Genomic DNA, 20,990 nt, shown 5'->3' on the forward strand with positions numbered 1-20,990 from the left:
TGACATTACACACACAATATCTGACAATGTAGCAATGCCCAGGGCCAAATAGAATATCCTTATTACTGTAATTTGCTTAATGGAAACATCACAAGCCTTCTTGCATTCTCCTATTCTTCGGATAGCAGAAGAAGAAGAATTGTATCAGACCATATAGCTTAGGCTATGAGCTATGAATCAGGCTTATTAAAAGTAAAACTTACTGTTGCAAAAAATACAGCAGCTTTCATTTAACTTACAGCTTCTCGTTTCACAAAATAACACACGTTTCACTAAGTCGCTTAACAATAATGAATTCAGATCAGCATTTGCAATACAAACTTTATATGTGAGGTTTAACCCCTTATGGAGGAGCCTTCATGTGCTCAGCTCTACATAGCCTTCAATCAGTGGGATGAAAATGGGCAGGTGATCGCTCTGCCATATTACTGCCCGGGTGATGAAGATGAAAATTACCCCGGGGTAGTTTACATTAGGCTGCTCTCATGTCCTTCCCTGATAGCAACTAACATCTTTGAAGAAAACTCTGCATTTTGGAGGTGCACAGCCAAAGAGAGGTAGCAACCTGCTAGCAGAAAACATTGCAGTGGAAAATGTATCTCAATGGGAAAGTGGGCATAGCTTCACCCAAATGAGCACATACTGCATTTGTTAGCCAAGGTACTGTCTTCCTTTCCCATGTCACCGACCCAAGAAGACACAAAATTAAAACTGTCATACTGCATTTTATGCAAAAGTCCTAAGTATAATTTTTTTTGTTAAATGCCTTTTTGCTTCTAAAACTATTCTCTAACTAACATTCGTAGTATAAATAGTACATAAAAATCACTACCAACAGCCAAATCCAAAACATCTTGGACTCTACCAACTCAAATTCATTTAAAATGGCCAATAACCGTGTTAGATCCAATGCAAAACCTGAATTAAGGTGCTCTAGAATTCAAAGCATGTCATAACATCTAACCACTGAAAAATGTCCAGTTTTAAGAGAAACTTCATGGGATGCCCAACACCTCCATTGATGCTCCTCGAAAGGAACCTGGGGATGCAACTAGTCAGCTTGTAAGAAAATCTCCAGGTCTGCATGCTCCTTCACTGTTGCCATTAAGACAAAGGGAAATAAATTGAGAATTCTCTACAGATTTTAATATGCATCAACAAACTTCACACATGGTTTTCCTCCTACTCATTTAATATAGCTCTAAAAACATTGCTTTCATACAAATCTTACAGGATTGTTGTGGATGCATTCAGACAGGAAATCTTTGCCTTCATCAGACTATGCAAAGAAACTCCAATTAAATTCACTCCATCTAATATATGGAGGTGGAATAACAAAACTGACTGGAGTAGTAAGGGCGCAGAGCCTATTTCCTCTGGCTGCCTTTAAGTACATCCTATTTAAAGGGAAGGAGCTACTGTCTCTAACCATCCTCTTATAGATGAAGCCAGTTCTTCGGGGAGGCTCTCTTACAGAAAATGCCATCTTTACCTTCCTTTTGAAAATGGTTTTGTTTATCTTTTTGGAAAAGTTCTATCCACTGCTATCCTCTTTACATGTGCTGAGTTCCAATCCTAGTTGTATTGCTGCAGGTAGAAATGTCAAAAAAGATGGGCAGTGTCCACTCTTATATCCTCCCCTAACAGCCAGCATCTTTGGAATAAAATATGCCTTTTGAAGGTGCAAGGCTGGAAGGTGAGAGCAACATACAAGCAGACGAAATGGGTGAAAAACGCTGTAACCCCCCGCACCGCCCCCCCACCCCCAGGAGGCTGGGCATTCACTCTGGCAAATATACTATGAACTGGAACAGTAAAACTTCACTGGAGCAGTAAGTGTGCAGAAAGACAGACTTATTCATTCTGGATGGCTCCATGGGGAGTCCTGAATAATGCCACCTTGCCCCTTGTTAAATACTCCCAATTGCACTGTTAAACTTAGTAATTGAGACTCCATTTGTACCATAGTTCTCAATTCCTCGCTCTTCTGCAGCACTACATAATCAATGTTATCAATAGGATTTTAGTAACATGTTGGGATAGCATGTGAAATTTTGATACCATGTCTATTTGAAATATGGGAAATACCCAGTGGTACAATTATGAACTTTGTCTTTCCAAACTCACATTGTGTCTCGAGAGTAAATTTCAAGTTATACAACATTGAGATGAAATATTGGTAGTGCTGGGAGCAATTTGAGGTAATAATTCAAGAATATGATACAAGAACTACATTAGCACAACATTAAAGTTGTTAAAGTGAATTGTTTGAACCCTACAGTAGGTTTGTACCAATACACTAAGCAAACCTACTGACAATGCTGATAGGGGATTCTTATTGAACAATTTTTCTCTCTGTTGCAATTCAGGTTGTTATTACCTCACATCTGTCACCCATCATTCAGCCTCCTCTTACCTGGCCTAACTCATCCTTTATCTCCTTGATCCTCAGTTGCTTTTACAATGACTAACAATAACTGCAGATAAGTACACTTTTATGTACTATGTTCTCTTGATTAAGCTATGCAAGTTGAAAATCCTGGAGTTGTTCAACTCTTACATGGCCTCTCAATTCTGCAGCAACTTCATAAGTGGTTTGACTTTTTCCAGACCTGAAATCTATTTGAAACAGAGTAACAAACTAAACAAAGTTCCTCAATGTCTAATAATTTGATTACACAAAAAATACAATCACTGTTTAAACATGGTCCAATAAGAAATGCATCCAGCTCACTTCAGAAAAATTGAACTTCAAGTTGCAAGAGTAAATAATGATGTAAAGCCAGATGTGCTTTCTTCAAGGAGGGAAGAAACTCCTCTCCCATTTAGAGATTACAATGATTAATAGTACACAAATCTGTAAATGTAATCCTTTGTGATTCGTAAAATAATTGGTCAAGTCAAATCAGAATTTTCATAAAACAGAACTGCTGTACTGCACTGCACCTTTAGTTCTTAGACATAATTAGAACAAAATATCTTTAATGCAGGCAACTAAAATGAAAGGCTGAAGGGACTCGGGGTGGTAACAGCGAGTTACTGCACAGTGTCTATTCACCTCTGGCACTTGAGCTCAAATCCAATTCAGATTGATGGGATGATAATGTCCTCTCTCTGCTGGCTGATAGGGATAGGTAAAGTCTCACCCACTTTGGTAAGTGTAGACCCACAGCACAAAACTGTCACAATTTGGCACTAATTGGTAACCAAATTCAGAAGCACATGGATGGCTGATGTGGAAAATAGTGTAGTGGGATGAGGGCTTTTTTTGAGGTATGAGCTTAGTAAAGGGACTTTTACTCTGCATCTAACATGTTCTATATCTGACCCAGGAGTGTCCCACACTGACATTAGGGGCTAGATTTTCATGTCCTGGTGAAATACATTTCAAAGTGGTTAACAACTGGTGCAAATCCAGCCAGAAGTAGTGTGATAATCGCATGCAATTTTCTTAGGTCAGCTCATCTGCATAATTATTCACAGCTCCAAGTGTAGTTTAGATCTGTTGTTGGAAGCTAGACTAATGAAGGGGGCCAGAAAATTGTCATGTTGGCATAATTTAAAGGGAAGTGGCAGCAGAGGGGGACAAACATTCTTAGTCTTCATAAACATTCAAAAGACATTTCAACCTGATAGTAGATTTTGGCAAGGCTGAAGGGAGAAAATAAGTGACGGGCAAAAATTAAACTTCAGGTGCCAGGGGACAAGTGGTGAATTGGGCCAGCACTCGACCCTTCATGACTGGTGAGGTGCGCATTACATTGCATTAGGTGGCTGTGAGAAGGGTTGCTCTCCCTGGCACTCCAGAGTACTGGCCCATAGGGCAGCAGTGTAGTGTGCCTGCTATAAGCGTAAGGCCTAAGCGTAAAGTCTGAAATGAGCTTCACAGCTACAAGCAGTGTTGTATTTGTGATGCAGGTGGCACAACTCTGCCAGTTGAATTGGAGCCTACCCACAGAGTGCCTCAAACAAAACCAGAGAAGTGAGTCTCTGCCAGTGTTAGTGGGTAGGAAGGTAATGGTGGGTGGGCATAGTCCTGCTGCCTGGTGTCCCTTTCTTCTTCATGCTTTTCTTGCTTCAGATAATATAACTACAACAGGATTCCCATAGGCAATCCCATGTTTCCAATTTGTAGGATCAAATCAGAATGTGTTTGTTCTAGAACTGGTGACACAAAATCAACTCGGTGACAAAAAAGTTTAAAAAAAAAAAAAAAAAAAAAAGTAGAAGCAGCACATAAAGGCTTGGAAAGCATCCTTTAACACCACTAATCTCTTCTGTCCTTTTCAAATCACTTTCGCATCCAGCATAGCACCCAACAATCTTGGGCATTCTATTCATGTAGGCAAACTGATGAATCAGCGACATCCAGTGTTCTCAAAGGAATAGAGTGGATATTAAAATAACATCACTTCTGGGCCATTGTAACATTTTTTAAAACGGTCATTTATTTCTAGTGGGAGCTTCAGGCACCTAACCAAATCTTTATTGGAAATCCAGCAACACTGATCTCTACCCATTTTTCTTCTCCAAGAAGTAACAGGCAAGGACAGACTGTGCAATTTACAAACCTGTTGGTCACTATTTTTAGTGATTGTTTGGGCACAACATAAAAGGAAAAACAGCTTTTAAATATCTAAAATTGAAAGGGGTTTTATTTATTAGCAGTAACATTTCTTTGACGAACACTAAATTCACCAAAAGTTTATTTTGCAAAAGAAGACTTGTAACTTGAAAAAGGAATGGAATAAAGATTTATTTGAGGCTGAGTCAACTTTAAGCTGAAAGTCCCAAGTCCCAATTTAGCCAGTCTCCTGCCTATGGATTGCGATACAGAAGTTCCATCTCTGCAAGATGAATTTAGTTTAGTCAAAAGTACTAGAAAATGTTAAAAGATATCCGGTTCTAGTTTTCATACTCTCTGCCCACATCATAAGCTACTTACGGATTTTCACACTTAACTCCGCGTATGCGGTTGCTGGAAGTTGCTGTCCGATTTACACTAATAATAGTGAGCACTGTTAGCCTCACTGTTATTTCTACAGCAAATTGTGATAGCAGCAAGCATTTAAAATGATATTCATATAAATAAGAGTAATTAGAGGAGGGCATACTGAATTCAGAATTTTTTGGTTAGTGTAGGTGAGACCTCTCCCCCCCGTCCCCTCAATAAAATTATGCTGATTTTTGAAGAACAAATGCCAAATACTGAATTACTACTAAATGTAAACTGATAAAACTTACCGGTTCTGTGAGAGTTATATCTTTTTCCAAGAACTGTACCACACAATAAGCTAACTAGAAAAAAAGACAAGAAGGGACACTTGTATGATTCCCAGCTACAACTCTGACAGAAACAAAGTAGTTCACAGAATCACAGAATCACAGAAACCCCACAGTGCAGATAGAGGCCATTTCGGCCCATCGAGCCTGCACCGACACATATCCCACCCGATCCCCGTAACCCCTACACCAACACATATCCCACCCTATCCCTGTAACCCCACGTATTTAATCCCCCTAACACTAAGGGTCAATTTATCATAGCCAATCAACTTAACCCGCACATCTTTGGACTGTGGGAGGAAACCGGAGCACCCGGAGAAAACCCACGCAAACACGGGGAGAATGTGCAAACTCCACACAGACAGTCGCCCGAGGCCGGATTCGAACCCAGGTCCCTGGCGCTGTGAGGCAACAGTGCTAACCACTATGCCACCGTGCTGCCCTTAGTGGATACAAGTGGATAAACAAAAATGTACTTAAAAAAAACTCTTAATAATTTAAATCTGAAGCAATGAGACTTGTAAAAGTAATTTTCAGTGCTAGAGAGATTGTTCAGCAGTAATTAAGACTTATCACGCCATTAAAAATTTACTTGCACTGGAATGGACAAGCCCTAACTTTTTCTGGCACGTTTAGGTCGGTATCGATCACAAGTGCAGCATCTTCACGCCATTCCATGTATTTCAATGTCGAGTCTCTCGGTGAGATAACATTATCACGGAGCTTCTGGAGGAGCAGGGCAATTCAGATAGCAGCTTACGGATTTTCACATTTGACTGCGCGTATGCGGTTGCTGGAAGTTGCTGTCCGACTTACACTAATAATGGTGAGCACCGTTAGCCTCAGTTATTTCTACAGCAAAATCCGTCCCATTATATATTTGTTTCCCTCTTAGTCACATCACCCATCAAGCTTTTTTTTTTTTTTTAAAAAGAGGAATGATATTTTTCAATTAGATAAATGTGACTGGGAGCTAGAGGGAGGTTTTTGGTATAAATACTCCAGGATAAGATAATTGCAAAGCCTCATTGTATCAAGTTTTATTTCTCACACTAGTCTTCTGTGACCAATTCAGTGGCAATTAAGGCCAGTTGTGTGTTGTGGATTCAATGCCACACTGGAAGTTAGATTGAATCTATCCAAACAATTCAGTTATTTGCTTCACCGCAAAATTTCTACTGAGTGTGTTCATAATAACTAAAGAAGTCTTTATTTGATTGCATCATATTTCAATGAATGCCTATTTTGAAACAGCACCCGTAAAAACATAAAACATACCTAGATTCATAAACTTTTTATTGAGCTTCTAAAGTGCAATTATCTGGAAATGCTCATTATCTTAAGGGTTAACATGTAAAATGACAGAGCGCAATCACTTGATAATTAATCATGTATATTAGCAGATCTCCTATAGTATTTTCATGCAGAATTGGAGGATACCATTTTGCCATTTCCGTGATAATGTGTATGGCCCTCCTGTGGCAGGGTTTGTAGCACAACCTTCACTGATGTGAAAGGTAATTAAAAAAAATTAAACGCCTGTTTAAAATTAATTAGTTAGTTTAATATATCTGCATAATATAATCACTTTAAGCATACCATGGAGGATTTCACAGCACTATCCCCAATGTCGTGAATGTAAATTAAAAGATTAAAAGCTTGTTTAAGAATACCGAGGTGAAAACTGGTAGTTAGTTTGCCAAGACAATTATACAATTTATTTGTATTGTATAATCACTTCAAGTGTTCATAAAGAGTTCAGGGTTAGGGAACGCATGCCCAGATCAGTAATAACGGGGATATGAAACTGGGAAGCAAGAGACAGCCCCAGTGTCAATCCGGTGGTCAGAAAGATGCAGGAGGGTAAGCCTCAGCACGATGCTAGCCCACTACGATGAAAAAAAGAAACGTGGAAGATGGAGACTTGGGAGGCTGTGGCCAGTGGCCCAAAATCAGAATTGGACAAATGCAAATAGGTCAGGTGGGTGGGATATATCTACACCAAACCCCAATCACTTAAAACAATTGGGCAAAAAACCCCCAAAATCAGGGTAAAAAAAAGTGCACGTCACCCTGCTGTACCCAACAGTGCAGCACTGGGGACTGGGTTGTGAGCATCGGAGAGGGTGGGTCGAGCAGCCTTATGGGAAGGCAAGAAAATGATACCCATAAATGCCCTTGGTCGCTTTCAGACTATCAGGGACCACTACCGATTAGCCTTCTCCCCCAACCAGTCGCAGCCCCTTTTATGCCATCAGGCCCCCCTAGAGCTTTCCCCACGGTCAGACAGCTCATACTTAAAGCACGTTGTGCACTATTTGTGGGTTTATCAACTTAGTCTTTAATACAAATTTCCGTAAACAAACAAGTATTACCGTATAAAAAGGTTCATAAGTTCCTTTACACAGTTTCTTATATTCGCTATAAGAAATTACACTTGAAGTTACAACAATGGTTTAGAAAAGAAAGATATCTTAAGTGAATAAAAGAAGTACTATGTCAATGAACAACTGTTAATTTACTTGATAACTTATCAAAGAGGAAGAAAAAAAGGAGGCGGGGAGGGGAAAAAGAGAGGAGGGCGGAGTGAGCGGGGGAGAGATGTGGGGAAAGAGATGTGGGGAGAGAGAGAGAGAGAGAGAGAGAGAGTGAGCGGGGGCGAGAGAGGAGAGAGCGAGAGAGGAGGGCGGGATGGGCGAGAGCGAGGGAGGAGGGCGGGATGGGCGAGAGCGAGGGAGGAGGGCGGGATGGGCGAGAGCGAGGGAGGAGGGCGGGATGGGCGAGAGCGAGGAGGGCGGGATGGGCGAGAGCGAGGAGGGCGGGATGGGCGAGAGCGAGGAGGGCGGGATGGGCGAGAGCGAGGAGGGCGGGATGGGCGAGAGCGAGGAGGGCGGGATGGGCGAGAGCGAGGAGGGCGGGATGGGCGAGAGCGAGGAGGGCGGGATGGGCGAGAGCGAGGAGGGCGGGATGGGCGAGAGCGAGGAGGGCGGGATGGGCGAGAGCGAGGAGGGCGGGATGGGCGAGAGCGAGGAGGGCGGGATGGGCGAGAGCGAGGAGGGCGGGATGGGCGAGAGCGAGGAGGGCGGGATGGGCGAGAGCGAGGAGGGCGGGATGGGCGAGAGCGAGGAGGGCGGGATGGGCGAGAGCGAGGAGGGCGGGATGGGCGAGAGCGAGGAGGGCGGGATGGGCGAGAGCGAGGAGGGCGGGATGGGCGAGAGCGAGGAGGGCGGGATGGGCGAGAGCGAGGAGGGCGGGATGGGCGAGAGCGAGGAGGGCGGGATGGGCGAGAGCGAGGAGGGCGGGATGGGCGAGAGCGAGGAGGGCGGGATGGGCGAGAGCGAGGAGGGCGGGATGGGCGAGAGCGAGGAGGGCGGGATGGGCGAGAGCGAGGAGGGCGGGATGGGCGAGAGCGAGGAGGGCGGGATGGGCGAGAGCGAGGAGGGCGGGATGGGCGAGAGCGAGGAGGGCGGGATGGGCGAGAGCGAGGAGGGCGGGATGGGCGAGAGCGAGGAGGGCGGGATGGGCGAGAGCGAGGAGGGCGGGATGGGCGAGAGCGAGGAGGGCGGGATGGGCGAGAGCGAGGAGGGCGGGGGGGCGCGAGAGAGAGAGAGAGAGAGCTCTCGAGCACGAGGAGGGCGGCGAGGGAACGAGGAGGGCGGCGAGGGAACGAGGAGGGCGGCGAGGGAACGAGGAGGGCGGCGAGGGAACGAGGAGGGCGGCGAGGGAACGAGGAGGGCGGCGAGGGAACGAGGAGGGGGGGAGACTCCACATAACTGAAGCACTTCCTCACTTTTGTACTTCATCCCCTTCAGTTAAACGGCCAACATGCCATTCGCCTTTTTTATTACTTTTTGTACTTGTGCACTGTTAGTGATCTCTGCACATGGACATCCAAATTTCTTTGCTCCCCCTATAGCTCCCATTTACCATTAAGAAAATATTCTGATGTCTTTCTTGGATCCAAAGTGAATAACCTCACATTTCACCACATTGAACTCCCTCAGACATATTTATGCCCGCTCAGTTAGACTATGTCTCTTTGTAACTAACTGCTCCCATCTAAACAATATACTGTGCCTCCTAACTTAGTGTCATCTGAAAACTTGAATATACAACTCTATTTCTTCATCCAATATATATATGGTGTAAAGCTGAGGGCTCAGCACAGATGAAATAACAACAGAAAATGCTGGAAATACTCTGCAGGCCAGGCAGCATCCGTGGAGAGGGAAACAGAGTTAACGTTTCAGGTCTGGGACCCTTCATCAGAACTGGAAAAAGCTGGAGATGTAACAGATATTAAGCAGGTGCAGAGACGGGGGGGGGGGGGGTTTAGGAGGGGAGGAAGGAATTCCTGCCTCTTTCAAAAGTACAGGATGTTCTTTCAATTCCTTCCTCCCCTCCTAACCCACCCCCCACGCCCGTCTTTGCACCTGCTTAATATCCGTTACATCTCCAGCTTTTTCTAGTTCGGATGAAGGGTCCCAGACCTGAAACGTTAACTCTGTTTCTCTCTCCACGGATGCTGCCTGGCTTGCTGAGTATTTCCAGCATTTTCTGTTGTTATTTCAGATTTCCAGCATCCGCAGTATTTTGCTATTATATTGCCTCAGTTCAGATCCCTGGGAAACACCACGTCACATCCTGCCAATTAGAGAACATTCCTATTATCCCTACTCTGTCTCCTACATTCCAAGCAATTACCAACCCACATCAAAAGATTACCTCCAATTCCATGCACTTTTATTTTTTCTAAGAATCTCTTGTGCAGAAACTGATCAAATGCCTTCTAGAATTTAATATAGATAACATCCATAGACACTCTACTATCCACCATGCTAGTGACCTCTGCTTCGACTTGAGATTTTGAATTTTTACCCAATACATAACTTTAACAAAACATACATTATGTTGTTTTGCATAAGAACTCACTTTCCTTCAATTGTCATTGCTATGTATTAAAATTTACCACTGATGAATATAATCTTAAATCAGAGCAACTTCTAACAGAGCTGTGCACTATCCCAAACATGTGCACCAACAGTTCAATAAGACTCGGTTTCAATGTTGCCAGAAGCGGATTACATAGGCTTTTCCCAGTCCCATGCAGCTGCTTTTGGTTGCCCTGTGTACCTTCCCCTCTTACCTAGGTTCCACCAAGTGAATAAGCCTGGACTTATCTACCAGAGTTCAAGTTATAGCATATTTCATCAGCCAAGCAACATCTCCTCCTCATCAAATAAAAGCAGACTCAAGCATCAATCTGGACAATAAAGTTGTCAAATTATTTACCTTGTTAAAAATATATAGAAATATTTGGATATGAAATGTTGAGTGCGATGATTTAAATTTATTAAATATTAGCTTCAATAACATATTCAGAATGTTTTATCTTTCCAGTGTTTCACAAACAGCTAACTTTAATGAATGCAATACAGACATCTGGACATATTGCATCTACAATTCCTGCAAATGTTGGGTCAATACAAAAAATATAAAGCGCTATGTGCCAGACCTGCTTTAGCAGTCAGTAGGTCCAGCTCCTATCCCACTTTTACAGAAAGTTTGGATGGCACTGAGGAGAAAGTACACCAAAATGGACCAACAGAGTAGCTTTTGGTAACAGTTCAATAATAAATTTAAACCATGCCTACATCAAGAAATAATAGCCTACCTGTGCGTGAAATAGAGCTAAGCCTTTAGCAGTGTGAAGGGGAATGAGCACCTTCATAAGAAATTGTTTATGTTCTGCTTTCAATGGCAGCGCAAACCCATTAATAATACTGAAAAAGAAATATAGAAATTAGTAGTTCACCATCATTGTAAAAATTTGAAATTATCTTTTTTATACAAGTACATTTAATGAACCAAATTATTTCAGAGTACAAATTTTTATAGTATGTCCAAGATGGAAGGTGAACGAAGTAGATGCCTTGAACTATAAAGCTTAGATTAACACAGGACTCATTCTATTCCTCCCACCCATCACCAATTTTCTCCTTTCTCCTCCTGAAATCATTGACAGACTCCTTGGTGGGTATGGATTCAGTGACCATCGTTCATAAGTGAGCCTCAGCAGTGAGTGACAGCAGGCTATTGGACTTGGGGTTGGGAAGAAAGGGAAAACACAGTTCCAGTCGTACATATTTCCAGTCGCCTTCTCTGGATCATGGTCAGTAGGAGGCACCCTGGCTGATTTTCTCATCCCTTATCTTGAGGCATTAAGTCCAATTTGTAGTGCCCTATCACTGCTGTGGCTGAAACAACTAACTAAGCTCAAACTGGGGATCAAATCTAGAACTTTTTTGGTCTGTATGGTTCAACTACTCACGAAGTCTGAGAGCCCAGGCTAATTTTATAAGCATAATCAAATACTCTTCCCACCCTCCACCCCCCTCCAGTGATAGCTGACTGTGAATATAACTTCAGTTTAGAATGCATGGATAAATTCTAGAACATAATCAGGATGCCTCATGAAAGTCTGGCATTCAGGATGAGATCAACAACCACCGCAGTGCACGAATATAGCATTTTTAATATAATTAAACATCTCCAGCTGGGTTATAAAAGAGGAAAGCAGTAGAGGGACAGTTAGGTGAGCTAACCAAAGGCTTTGTTAATCGGAAAGATTTTGAGAAGAATTTTAAAGGCACGAAGAGAAGTGGAGGGATTTAAGGAGAGAAGAATTCCAAAGAATTGGGCAGAGCAGCTGAAAAGCTGTGGAATCGATAGTGCAGCAGTAGGAGGTGGATGCACAGAAGGGCAGTGTTGGAGGAACAAAGATCTCTACAAGTGTAGAGAGGAATTTATTTATTTATTTTTAAAAATTCATTTTATGGGATCAGGGCGTCGCTGGCAATGCCAGCATTTATTGCCCATCCCTAGTTGCCCTTGAGAAGGTGGTGGTGAGCTGCCTTCTTGAACCGCTGCAGTCCGTGTGGTGATGGTACTCCCACAGTGCTGTTAGGTAGGGAGTTCCAGGATTTTGACCCAGCGACAATGAAGGATCGGCGATATACTTCTAAGTCAGGATGGTGTGTGACTTGGAGGGGAACTTGGAGGTGATGGTGTTCCCATGCGCCTGCTGCCCTTGTCCTTCTAGGTGGAAGAGGTTGCGGGTTTGGGAGGTGATGCTGAAGAAGCCTTGGCGAGTTGCTGCAGTGCATCTTGTAGATGGTACACGCTGCAGTCATGGTACGCTGGTGGTGGAGGGAGTGAATGTTTAAGGTGGTGGATGGGGTGCCAATCAAGCGGGCTGCTTTGTCCTGGATGGTGTAGAGCTTCTTGAGTGTTGTTGGAGCTGCGCTCATCCAGTCAAGTGGAGAGTATTCCATCACATTCCTTACTTGTGCTTTGTAGATGGTGGAAAGGCTTTGGGGAGTCAGGAGGTGAGACACTCGCCACAGAATACCAAGCCTCTGACCTGTTCTTGTTGCCACAGTATTTATGTGGCTGGTCCAGTTAAGTTTCTGGTTAATGGTGACCCCCAGGATGTTGATAGTGGGGGATTCGGCAATGGTAATGCCATTGAATGTCTAAGGGAGGTGGTTAGACTCTCGCTTGTTGGAGATAGTCATTGCCTGGCACTTCTGTGGCACAAATGTTACCAGCCACTTATCAGCCCAAGGAATTCACAAAGTTAAGGTGAAGTTCAGGTGGAAATGTCAACAAAAGCCTCGATTTTAACTCGGAGCGCATTTGGGGCAGACAGAAAAGCCCCATGGACAGCTGTGCTCGAGGCCCAGGCTGTCCCTACTGTCTTCAGAATCGAGAAATCCTCCTTTAAAGTGCCGTAAACAGTTGGAACTGCTTTCTGGCACCCAGAATGAGCAGACAGGCCACTCCACGATTCTCTGATGCTTCCCTGGAGCTTTTAAATTGAGGAAGTGACGGGAAGGAGGGAGCAACTCTTCCCCACAAGCTGCAAGGTTGTCTCCAAGGCCAGGATGAAGCAGCCATGAACAGAGGTAGCTGAAGGGTTAATGCCCATCACCCCCAGGACCTGCCTTCAGTGTAGGAAGAGATTGTATGACCTCACAAAAGTAGCACGGGTGAGTACACCTCTTAATTTCTCCACCTCTCAAAAGCACCTCGCAACACTCTTCACCACTCCCCTCCCCCCACCACACCCAACAATTCCCTCCTCTCAATCACAAGGGCACACCGCAATACCTCTTGTGCATTACAAGCACACTCACCTCTTCCTTTCTACTCTTTATGTCACATACTGGCGCCATTCTCTTCTCACATACTACCACTTGCACAAACAGCAACTCCTTCAATTCGCTTCCCAAGACATTCAGCACCTCACCATTTGTCTGCACATTACTTACAACTCTTCCTTCACCTTAACAAGCTACACAATGTTAAGTTATATTATCAAGACTATCACCTGCAAACGTGTAACTTCTATCTCCTATCCTATCTCTTGTCCCTTTTCTCTTTCCTCTGGGTCCTTCTCAGCAGCAAGAGCTGCCTGCGCAAGAAGACACCTCGGAGGAAGACAATACTTCCAAGGATGCATCATCAAGCACTCCAGCCGTCCCAGCTCAGACATAAGAATGCGCGTGGGGTAGATAGTGAGTTTCAGGAGTCTAGTAGTCTGCACCGTGAGTCATAGAGCACCAGGGAACAGCAGCAGGTTCTGATGGCAGGGACAGCTCAGGAGAGACCTCTCTCTGCTCAGAAGGGCACAGATGACGTCTACAAGGGCCTAGCCATGGATAGCAAACTACTGGCATCACACAAATGACTGTGTGAGGTATTGGATTGCCTGCCAAGGAGTTTCACCACTATGACTACAGTATGTAGGAATCCACTTCCAGCTGTGTGGTGTCATCTCACATGGCATCACCATTCTGCAGTCTACCCTAGTGACCTCCAGGGAAGCTGCAGCCGGGCCCGCACAACAATAGTGTATGTTCGAACCCTTGCGGTTTTGGTGGAAGCTCAAATGGCTGTCATGCAGATCCTGGGCTCCAGCATTGAGACAGGTGTCCACCCTGGACAGATTGTGGACTGAATAGACAGGGGTTTTGAAAGATCCATCGTCTGCAGTCTACTCTCCTGTAGATCAGTGGAAGTGATGAGCCAAGCCCCATCAGTGGTATGATGGGAGCAGAACGTGCTGCCCTCTCCCAGGGTGTCAGTGCGTCAGCTCCTTACCCATCCCCCTCCCCCCAACCAATATTCGTCACGGTGCCAACAGACAGCCCTAGCAGCAGCTGTCTGCAGCCGGGTCTTCACCAGTCTAGAGCACCCAGAAGTCATTGACCACAAGCATCAGAAGGGTCCCAAGATGACAAACAGCAGCTTTCCAAATCTTTGCTGAGGCCGCTAGGGCAACATCTCATAGGGCTAGTAGACTTAGAAAACTTTCTTTTAATAAAGGCACTATGAGTTAAGCACTTGGGCGAGTGCTGAATTCAATGCAATTACTATGTTTGGTTTTAAATTGATTACAGCATGTACAGGGACAGAGGGACCTGGGAGTTCCCTGAAGGTGGCAGGTCATATTGAGAGAGTGGTTAGCAAAGCATATATGATCTTGGGTTTCATAAATAGAGGTATTGAGTACAAAAGTAGAGAAGTTATGCTAAACATTTATAAAGCGCTGGTTTGGCCACAACTGGAGTATTGTGTCCAGTTCTGGCCACCACACTTTAGGAAGGATGTGAAGGTCCTTGAGAGGGTGCAGAGGAGATTTACCAGAATGGTTCCAGGGATGGGGGATCTTAGCTACAAGGACAGGTTGGAGAAGTTGGATTTGTTTTCATTAGAGCAGAGGAGGTTGAGGGGTGATTTGATAGAGGTGTACAAGATTATGACGGGTTTGGATAGGCTAGACGGGGAAAGGCTGTTCCCACTAGTTGATGGTGCAAGGACTCGAGGACACAGATTTAAGGTTTTGGGCAAGAGACATAGGATGTGGGATGTGAGGGGAAAACTTTTTTACGCAGCGAGTGGTGAGGACCTGGAACTCGCTACCGATGGAAGTGGTGGAAGCAGAGACACTCAATTTTTTCAAGGGGAGACTGGATAGGCACTTGAGGGAAATAAACTTGCAGGGCTACAGGGATTAGAGCAAGGGAATGGGACTGACTGGATTGCTCTACAGAGAGCCGGCATGGACTTGATGGGCTGAATGGCCTCCTTCTCTGCCGTTATGACTCTATGACTAAGACCTTTATTAAATTTGGTACTATGACTTACAGTGCAGTTTCATAACAGCTTCCGAGTCCACATTCTCAATATTTCATTGTTATAGGAGTTGTCTGAGCAGGTCACCAGAATCGCTGAGCAAAGAGCTGATCGCACGCATTTCTTACTGCAAGCTGTTGAGGTGGCCCCCCCTTCTGCTGCTTCTTCCTTGTCTTCCCTGTCTGACGAGGCCTGCTGCTCCTCTGGCTCCTCCAAAGGCAGGCCTCTCTATAAGGCAAAGTATGCAGTATACAACGACTATGCGGAATGACTCTTCATAGGGCATATTGTAGGGGCCCCCCAGGTGCATCAAGACAGCTGAACCTAATCTTCAGCATCCCTATACTATGCTCAATCATGATCCTGGTGGATCCATGGCTTCTATTATCTGTGTTACTCAGGAGAAGTGGGGTTGCAGAGATGTGTCATGAGCCATGTCTGTAGGGAAATCCCTTGTCCCCTAGGGGCCATCCTGCCATGTTTCTGGGAGGAGATGGTAGAGCGTCTCAGGATAAATGCGTCGTGAAAGTTGCCTGGGTACGTTGCAGAAACTTGCATGATTCCGTTTCTCTGATCAGCCACTAGCTGCACACAGATCGAGTGGTATTCTTCTCTATTGATAAATACTGCTGGCTGGTGATGTGGTGCCCTGACGGCAACATGTGTGCCGGCCACTGCTGAAAATCCCAAGCCCTCTCCTGCTAACTGCTGCGGCCAATGGGGAAGGTCATATATTGGTTAGCCCTGGCCAAGAAGGCATTGGTGACCTGCTTAATGCAGCTGTATGCTGCAGATTGGGAGATACCCGTGATGTCCCCTGTGGCAGACTGGAAAGAGACAGTACCTAAATGTTCAGGGCTGTGATGACTTTGAGAGCCATTCCCAAAGCATGGCTCCCTGGTCCAACAGGCAGTGGGTCCGCTTGCAGCAGGTTGCAGATATCAGACACTGTCTGCCTGGTGAAACATAGCCTCCTGAGGCAATGCTCCACAGACAAGTCCAGGAAAGTTACTCTGGGCCTGTACATCTTGCGTGTTGGATATGGCCTCCTACGATTAGTCCCCTCTACTGATGTCTTCTGAGAGGCAATGCTCAGTGAGGCTTCTGAAGCTGCCAAGGCTCGTGCTACTCCTCTTCCTTCAACTGTACCTCCATCCAAATAAGACTAGCAATAATAGAACCCTTGATGATTGGAGAAAGGTTTGAGATAAAGCAATGCAAAAAAAAGACTATGAAAGAAGCGTTCTGGAAGCTGGAGACTCGCCTGGCAAGCCAGTCAGCGAAGATCCAATGACCCAAATGTGCTGCAATTGTGTGCCCCTTTTATACAGCATCAGTGGGTCTGTGAGGCACCAATCCCACTAGGTTTTACTGGCAGGTTTCAAGCTGGGCGGGCCTCCTGTTTCAGCACCACCTCTCTCAACCCCTCCACTACCTCCATGCTGTCACGCTGCTTGTCTGACATTCAGTACTGGATGAACAGAAATTTCTTCCATTTAAACATTGAGAAGACCAAAGCCATTGTCTTCAGCCCCTGCCACAAACTCTGTCCCCTAGCCACCGATTCCATCCACCTCCCTGGATGCTGCCTCTGTAATATCTCCCATCTTTGCACCGCCTCAGGCTGAACCAGACTGTTTACAACCTCGGCGTTCTATCTGATCCTAAGCCGAGCTTCCGACCCCATATCCGCTCCATCACTAAGGCCGCCTACTTCCACCTCTGTAATATCTCCCATCATTACACCGCCTCAGCCTCCAGACTCGACTATTCCAATGCTCTCCTGGCCGGCCTCTCACCTTGCACCCTCCGCCAACTTGAGCTCATCTAAAACTCTGCTACCTGTATACTAACTCGCACCAAGTCCCGTTTCCCATCACCCTTGTGCTCGCTGACCTACATTGGCTCTCAGTTCACCAAAGCCTCAGTTTTAAAAGTCTCATCCTTGTGTTCAAATCCCTCCCATCTCTGTAACCTCTTCCAGCCCTACAACCCTCCAAGAACTGAGTTAGTCCAATTCTGGCTTCATGTGCAATTCCGACTTCCTTCGTCCCACCACTGGGGACCATGTCTTCAGCCGGCTAGGCCTGAAGCTCTGGATTTCCCTCCCTGAACCTCTCTGCCTCTCTCTCCTCCTTTGAGACACTTCTTAAAATCTACCTCTTGGACCAAGCTTTTTTCCACCTGACCTAATGTCTCCTCCTTTGGCTTGGTGTCAATTTTTCTTTTGTTCGATTACGCCACTGTGCAGCACTTTGTGTCGTGTTACGCCATTAAAGGCATTATATAAATGCAAATTGTTGTCGAGTTAAAATTGCGCTGCAGTGCTAATGATATAATTAGGCCGCAACTTTTGCTTGTAATGTATCTGCCTGTGGTGGGTTGCCCTCCCGGACAAGTTTTCTCTAGAGTTAAAATAGGAATGCATCAGGAACACAGTGCGAACCCCCCGAATGCCATTTTAACTGTCCACACCGGGCAGTCAAGGTTAAAATTGGGGTTAAAGACTTTGAAATTAATGCATTGGGCGATAAGAAGTAGGAAGGAAGTTTTCACTATCCCCTCTCTGATCCCGAATGATCAGTCCTCAGCAAAGGCCTAAGCTTCATCCCTTTACACCCCCACCTCAATGAATTTTGAGCATGGCACTACGCTGAGCTCTTTTTCCCATTGCCTTTATCTCCGTGCCCACTTCTTTGGCCAGGAATCTTCCCCGTGCACAGCAGACCCTTTCTCTCGTTTTCAGAATTCTCGTTCTACCTGGACCCCTCCCTCTGGCCTCTTACCCTCTCTAGAGCTTTTCATTGCGAACTACCGGCGTGACATCAGCCGTCTCAATTTCTCTGCTCCCCTCACTCTCTCCAACCTACCTCCCTCTGAACTTGCAGCACTCCGTTCTCTCAGATCCAACCCCAACATTGTCATTAAACCTGCTGATAAGGGCGGCACTGTTGTTGTTTGGTGAACCGACCTTTACCCTGCGGAGGCTGAACGCCAACTCTTTGATACCTCCTCCTACCTCCCCCTGGACCATGACCCCACTACTGAACATCATGCCATTGTTTCCAAGACTGTCATTGATCTAATCTCCTCTGGAGATCTTCCCTCCATGGCCGCCAACCTCATAGTCCCCCAACCCCGCACAGCCCGCTTCTACCTCCTGCCCAAGATCCACAAACAGGACTGCCCTGGTAGACCCATCGTTTCAGTCTGTTCTTGCCCCAAGGAACTGATGTCTTCCTATCTCCCCTTGTCCAGTCACTTCCCATCTACATCCGCAACTCTTCCTACGCCCTCCACCACTATAATAGTTTCCAGTTTCCTAGCCCCAACCATCTCCTTTTCATTATGGACATCCAATCCCGCTACACCTCCATCCCCCACCAGGACGGCCTGAGGACGCTTCGCTTCTTCCTTGAACAGAGGCCCAACCAGTCCCCATCCAGCACCACTCTTCTCTGCCTGGCTGAACTTGTTCTCACATTGAACAACTTCTCCTTTGACTCCACTCACTTCCTCCAAATTATAGGTGTTACTATGGGAACCTGCATGGGTCCTAGCTATGCCTGCCTTTTCGTGGGATATGTGGAATATTCTTTGTTCCAGTCCTACTCGGGTCCCCTCCCTCACTTCTTTTTCCGGTAAACTGATGACTGTATCGATGCCGTTTCCTGCCCTCACCCTAAACTAGAAAATTTCATTCACTTTGCTTCCAATTTCCACCCTTCCCTCACCTTCACATGGTCCATCTCGGACTCTTCCCTTCCCCGACTTCTCGGTCTCCATTTTTGAGGATAAACTATCAACAAACATCCACTATAAGCCCACTGACTCCCACAGCTACCTGAAGTACACTTCCTCCCACCCCGCTTCCTGTAAGGACTCTATTCCATTCTCCCAGTTTCTCCGTCTCCATCGCATATGTTCAGACGATGCCACCTTCTATACTAGCGCTTCCAATATGTCGTCCTTTTTACTCAATCAAGGATTCTCCTCTACCGTGGTTGACAAGGCCCTTGACCGTGTCTGTTCCATTTCCCGCACTTCTGGTCTCACCCCGTCTCCTCCCTCCCAGAACCATGATAGGGTTTCCCTGGTCTTCAGCTTTCACCCCATCAGCCTCCACATTCAACGGATCATCCTCCGCCATTTCCGCCACCTCCAGCGTGATCCCACCACTAAACGCATCATCTCCTCCCCTCCCCATTCAGCATTCCAAGGAACCACTCCCTCCGCAACACCCTGGTCCACTTCTCAATCACCTCCTCCCCTTCCCACAGCACCTTCCCGTGCATGCGCAGGAGATGCAACACCTGCCCTTTTACCTCCTCCCTTCCCACTGTCCAGGGTCCCAAACACTCCTTCCAATTGAAACAGCGATTTACTTGTACTTCTTGCAATTTAGTATACTGTATTCACTGCTCACGATGCGGTCTCCTCTACACTGGGGAGACCAAACGCAGTCCGTAAGCATGACCCCGATCTTCCAGTTACCTGTCAATTTAATTCTCCTCTCCACTCCCACTCTGACCTCAGCTTCTTACACTGTTCCAATGAAGCTCAATGCAAGCTCGAGGAACAGCACCTCATCTCTTGATTAGGCACTTTACAGTCTTCTGGACTCAACATCGAGTTCAAGAATATCTGCCCCTATTTTTTCACATGGCAGCTGTTGATGATTCTGCCATTCCCATTTACACCTCTTCTAGACTCATCTTTTGTTTCTTTACTTGTCCCATTATCATCTCCTTTTGTTTTGTATAATCATATCTTTTGTCATTTAATCACTCCTGCCTTCCACCCTATCTCAGACCTTCCCTTTTGTTCTTTCCTCCCCTCACCCCCTTTCCCTGCCCCTACACTTGCTTAAAATGTGTAACATCGCTAACTTTTTCCAGTTCTGACGAAAGGTCATTGAGCTGAATCGTTAACTCTGTTTCTCTCTCCACAGATGCTGCCTGACCTGCTGAGTATTTCCAGCATTTTCTGTTTTTATTACAGGAAGGAAGGAATTGGGATGATGGGCAAGTGGGACTTACTGTGGGGCAAGGATGTAGGCGACGAATCTTGGACGAACTGGAGCCGGTGGAGGATGGGACCTAGGGGACTTGCAAGGGGGCGTTTGACTCTCAAGTCAAGGAAATTTAAAGTCTCGGTGAAGGCATGGATAAGATTTTGGCTGCTGTGGGAGTGAGGCAATAGCAAAGGGAGTGATGTTGCAGAGGTGAAAGTAATATTACACACCAGCATTTTAACCATAGATTATATGACTACTATCAGCTTGGATTCAGTTAGTAGAACTTGCCTCAGAGGTTATCCATTCAAGGCACACTTCAAGTTTTGAACTCAATCTAAGCTGACACTTCAGTGTCAGGCAAGACGTTAAACAAAGGCCTTGTCTCCCTGCTCAGGTGGACTTAAAAGATAATGAGGGAATATTCGAAGAACAGGAGTCCCCTGGTGGTCTGGTCAACCTTTCTTCTTCAATCAACACCACCAATAAA

The 20,990-nt window shown here is 45.6% G+C and overlaps 1 protein-coding gene across 4 annotated transcripts in view; it reads right to left on the reverse strand.

The window, feature by feature from the left end:
- ppp2r5a (protein phosphatase 2, regulatory subunit B', alpha isoform) overlaps positions 1 to 20,990 on the reverse strand; it is a 191,847-nt gene that overhangs the window by 19,290 nt on the left and 151,567 nt on the right. For 3 of the 4 annotated variants that reach the window (XM_085981269.1, XM_085981268.1, XM_085981267.1), the window contains 2 exons: positions 10,961 to 11,069; positions 5,245 to 5,298 (listed from right to left, as the gene is read on the reverse strand). In XM_085981269.1, coding sequence (XP_085837395.1) covers positions 5,245 to 5,298; positions 10,961 to 11,069 — 163 coding nt within the window. The remainder of the gene's footprint in view (positions 1 to 5,244; positions 5,299 to 10,960; positions 11,070 to 20,990) is intronic. The other variant, XM_085981270.1, reaches the window with a different exon arrangement.

Source organism: Somniosus microcephalus, chromosome 3 (assembly GCF_052327205.1).
Source record: "Somniosus microcephalus isolate GS21.2 chromosome 3, FLI_Smic_1.0, whole genome shotgun sequence".
Lineage (NCBI taxonomy): Eukaryota > Metazoa > Chordata > Chondrichthyes > Squaliformes > Somniosidae > Somniosus > Somniosus microcephalus.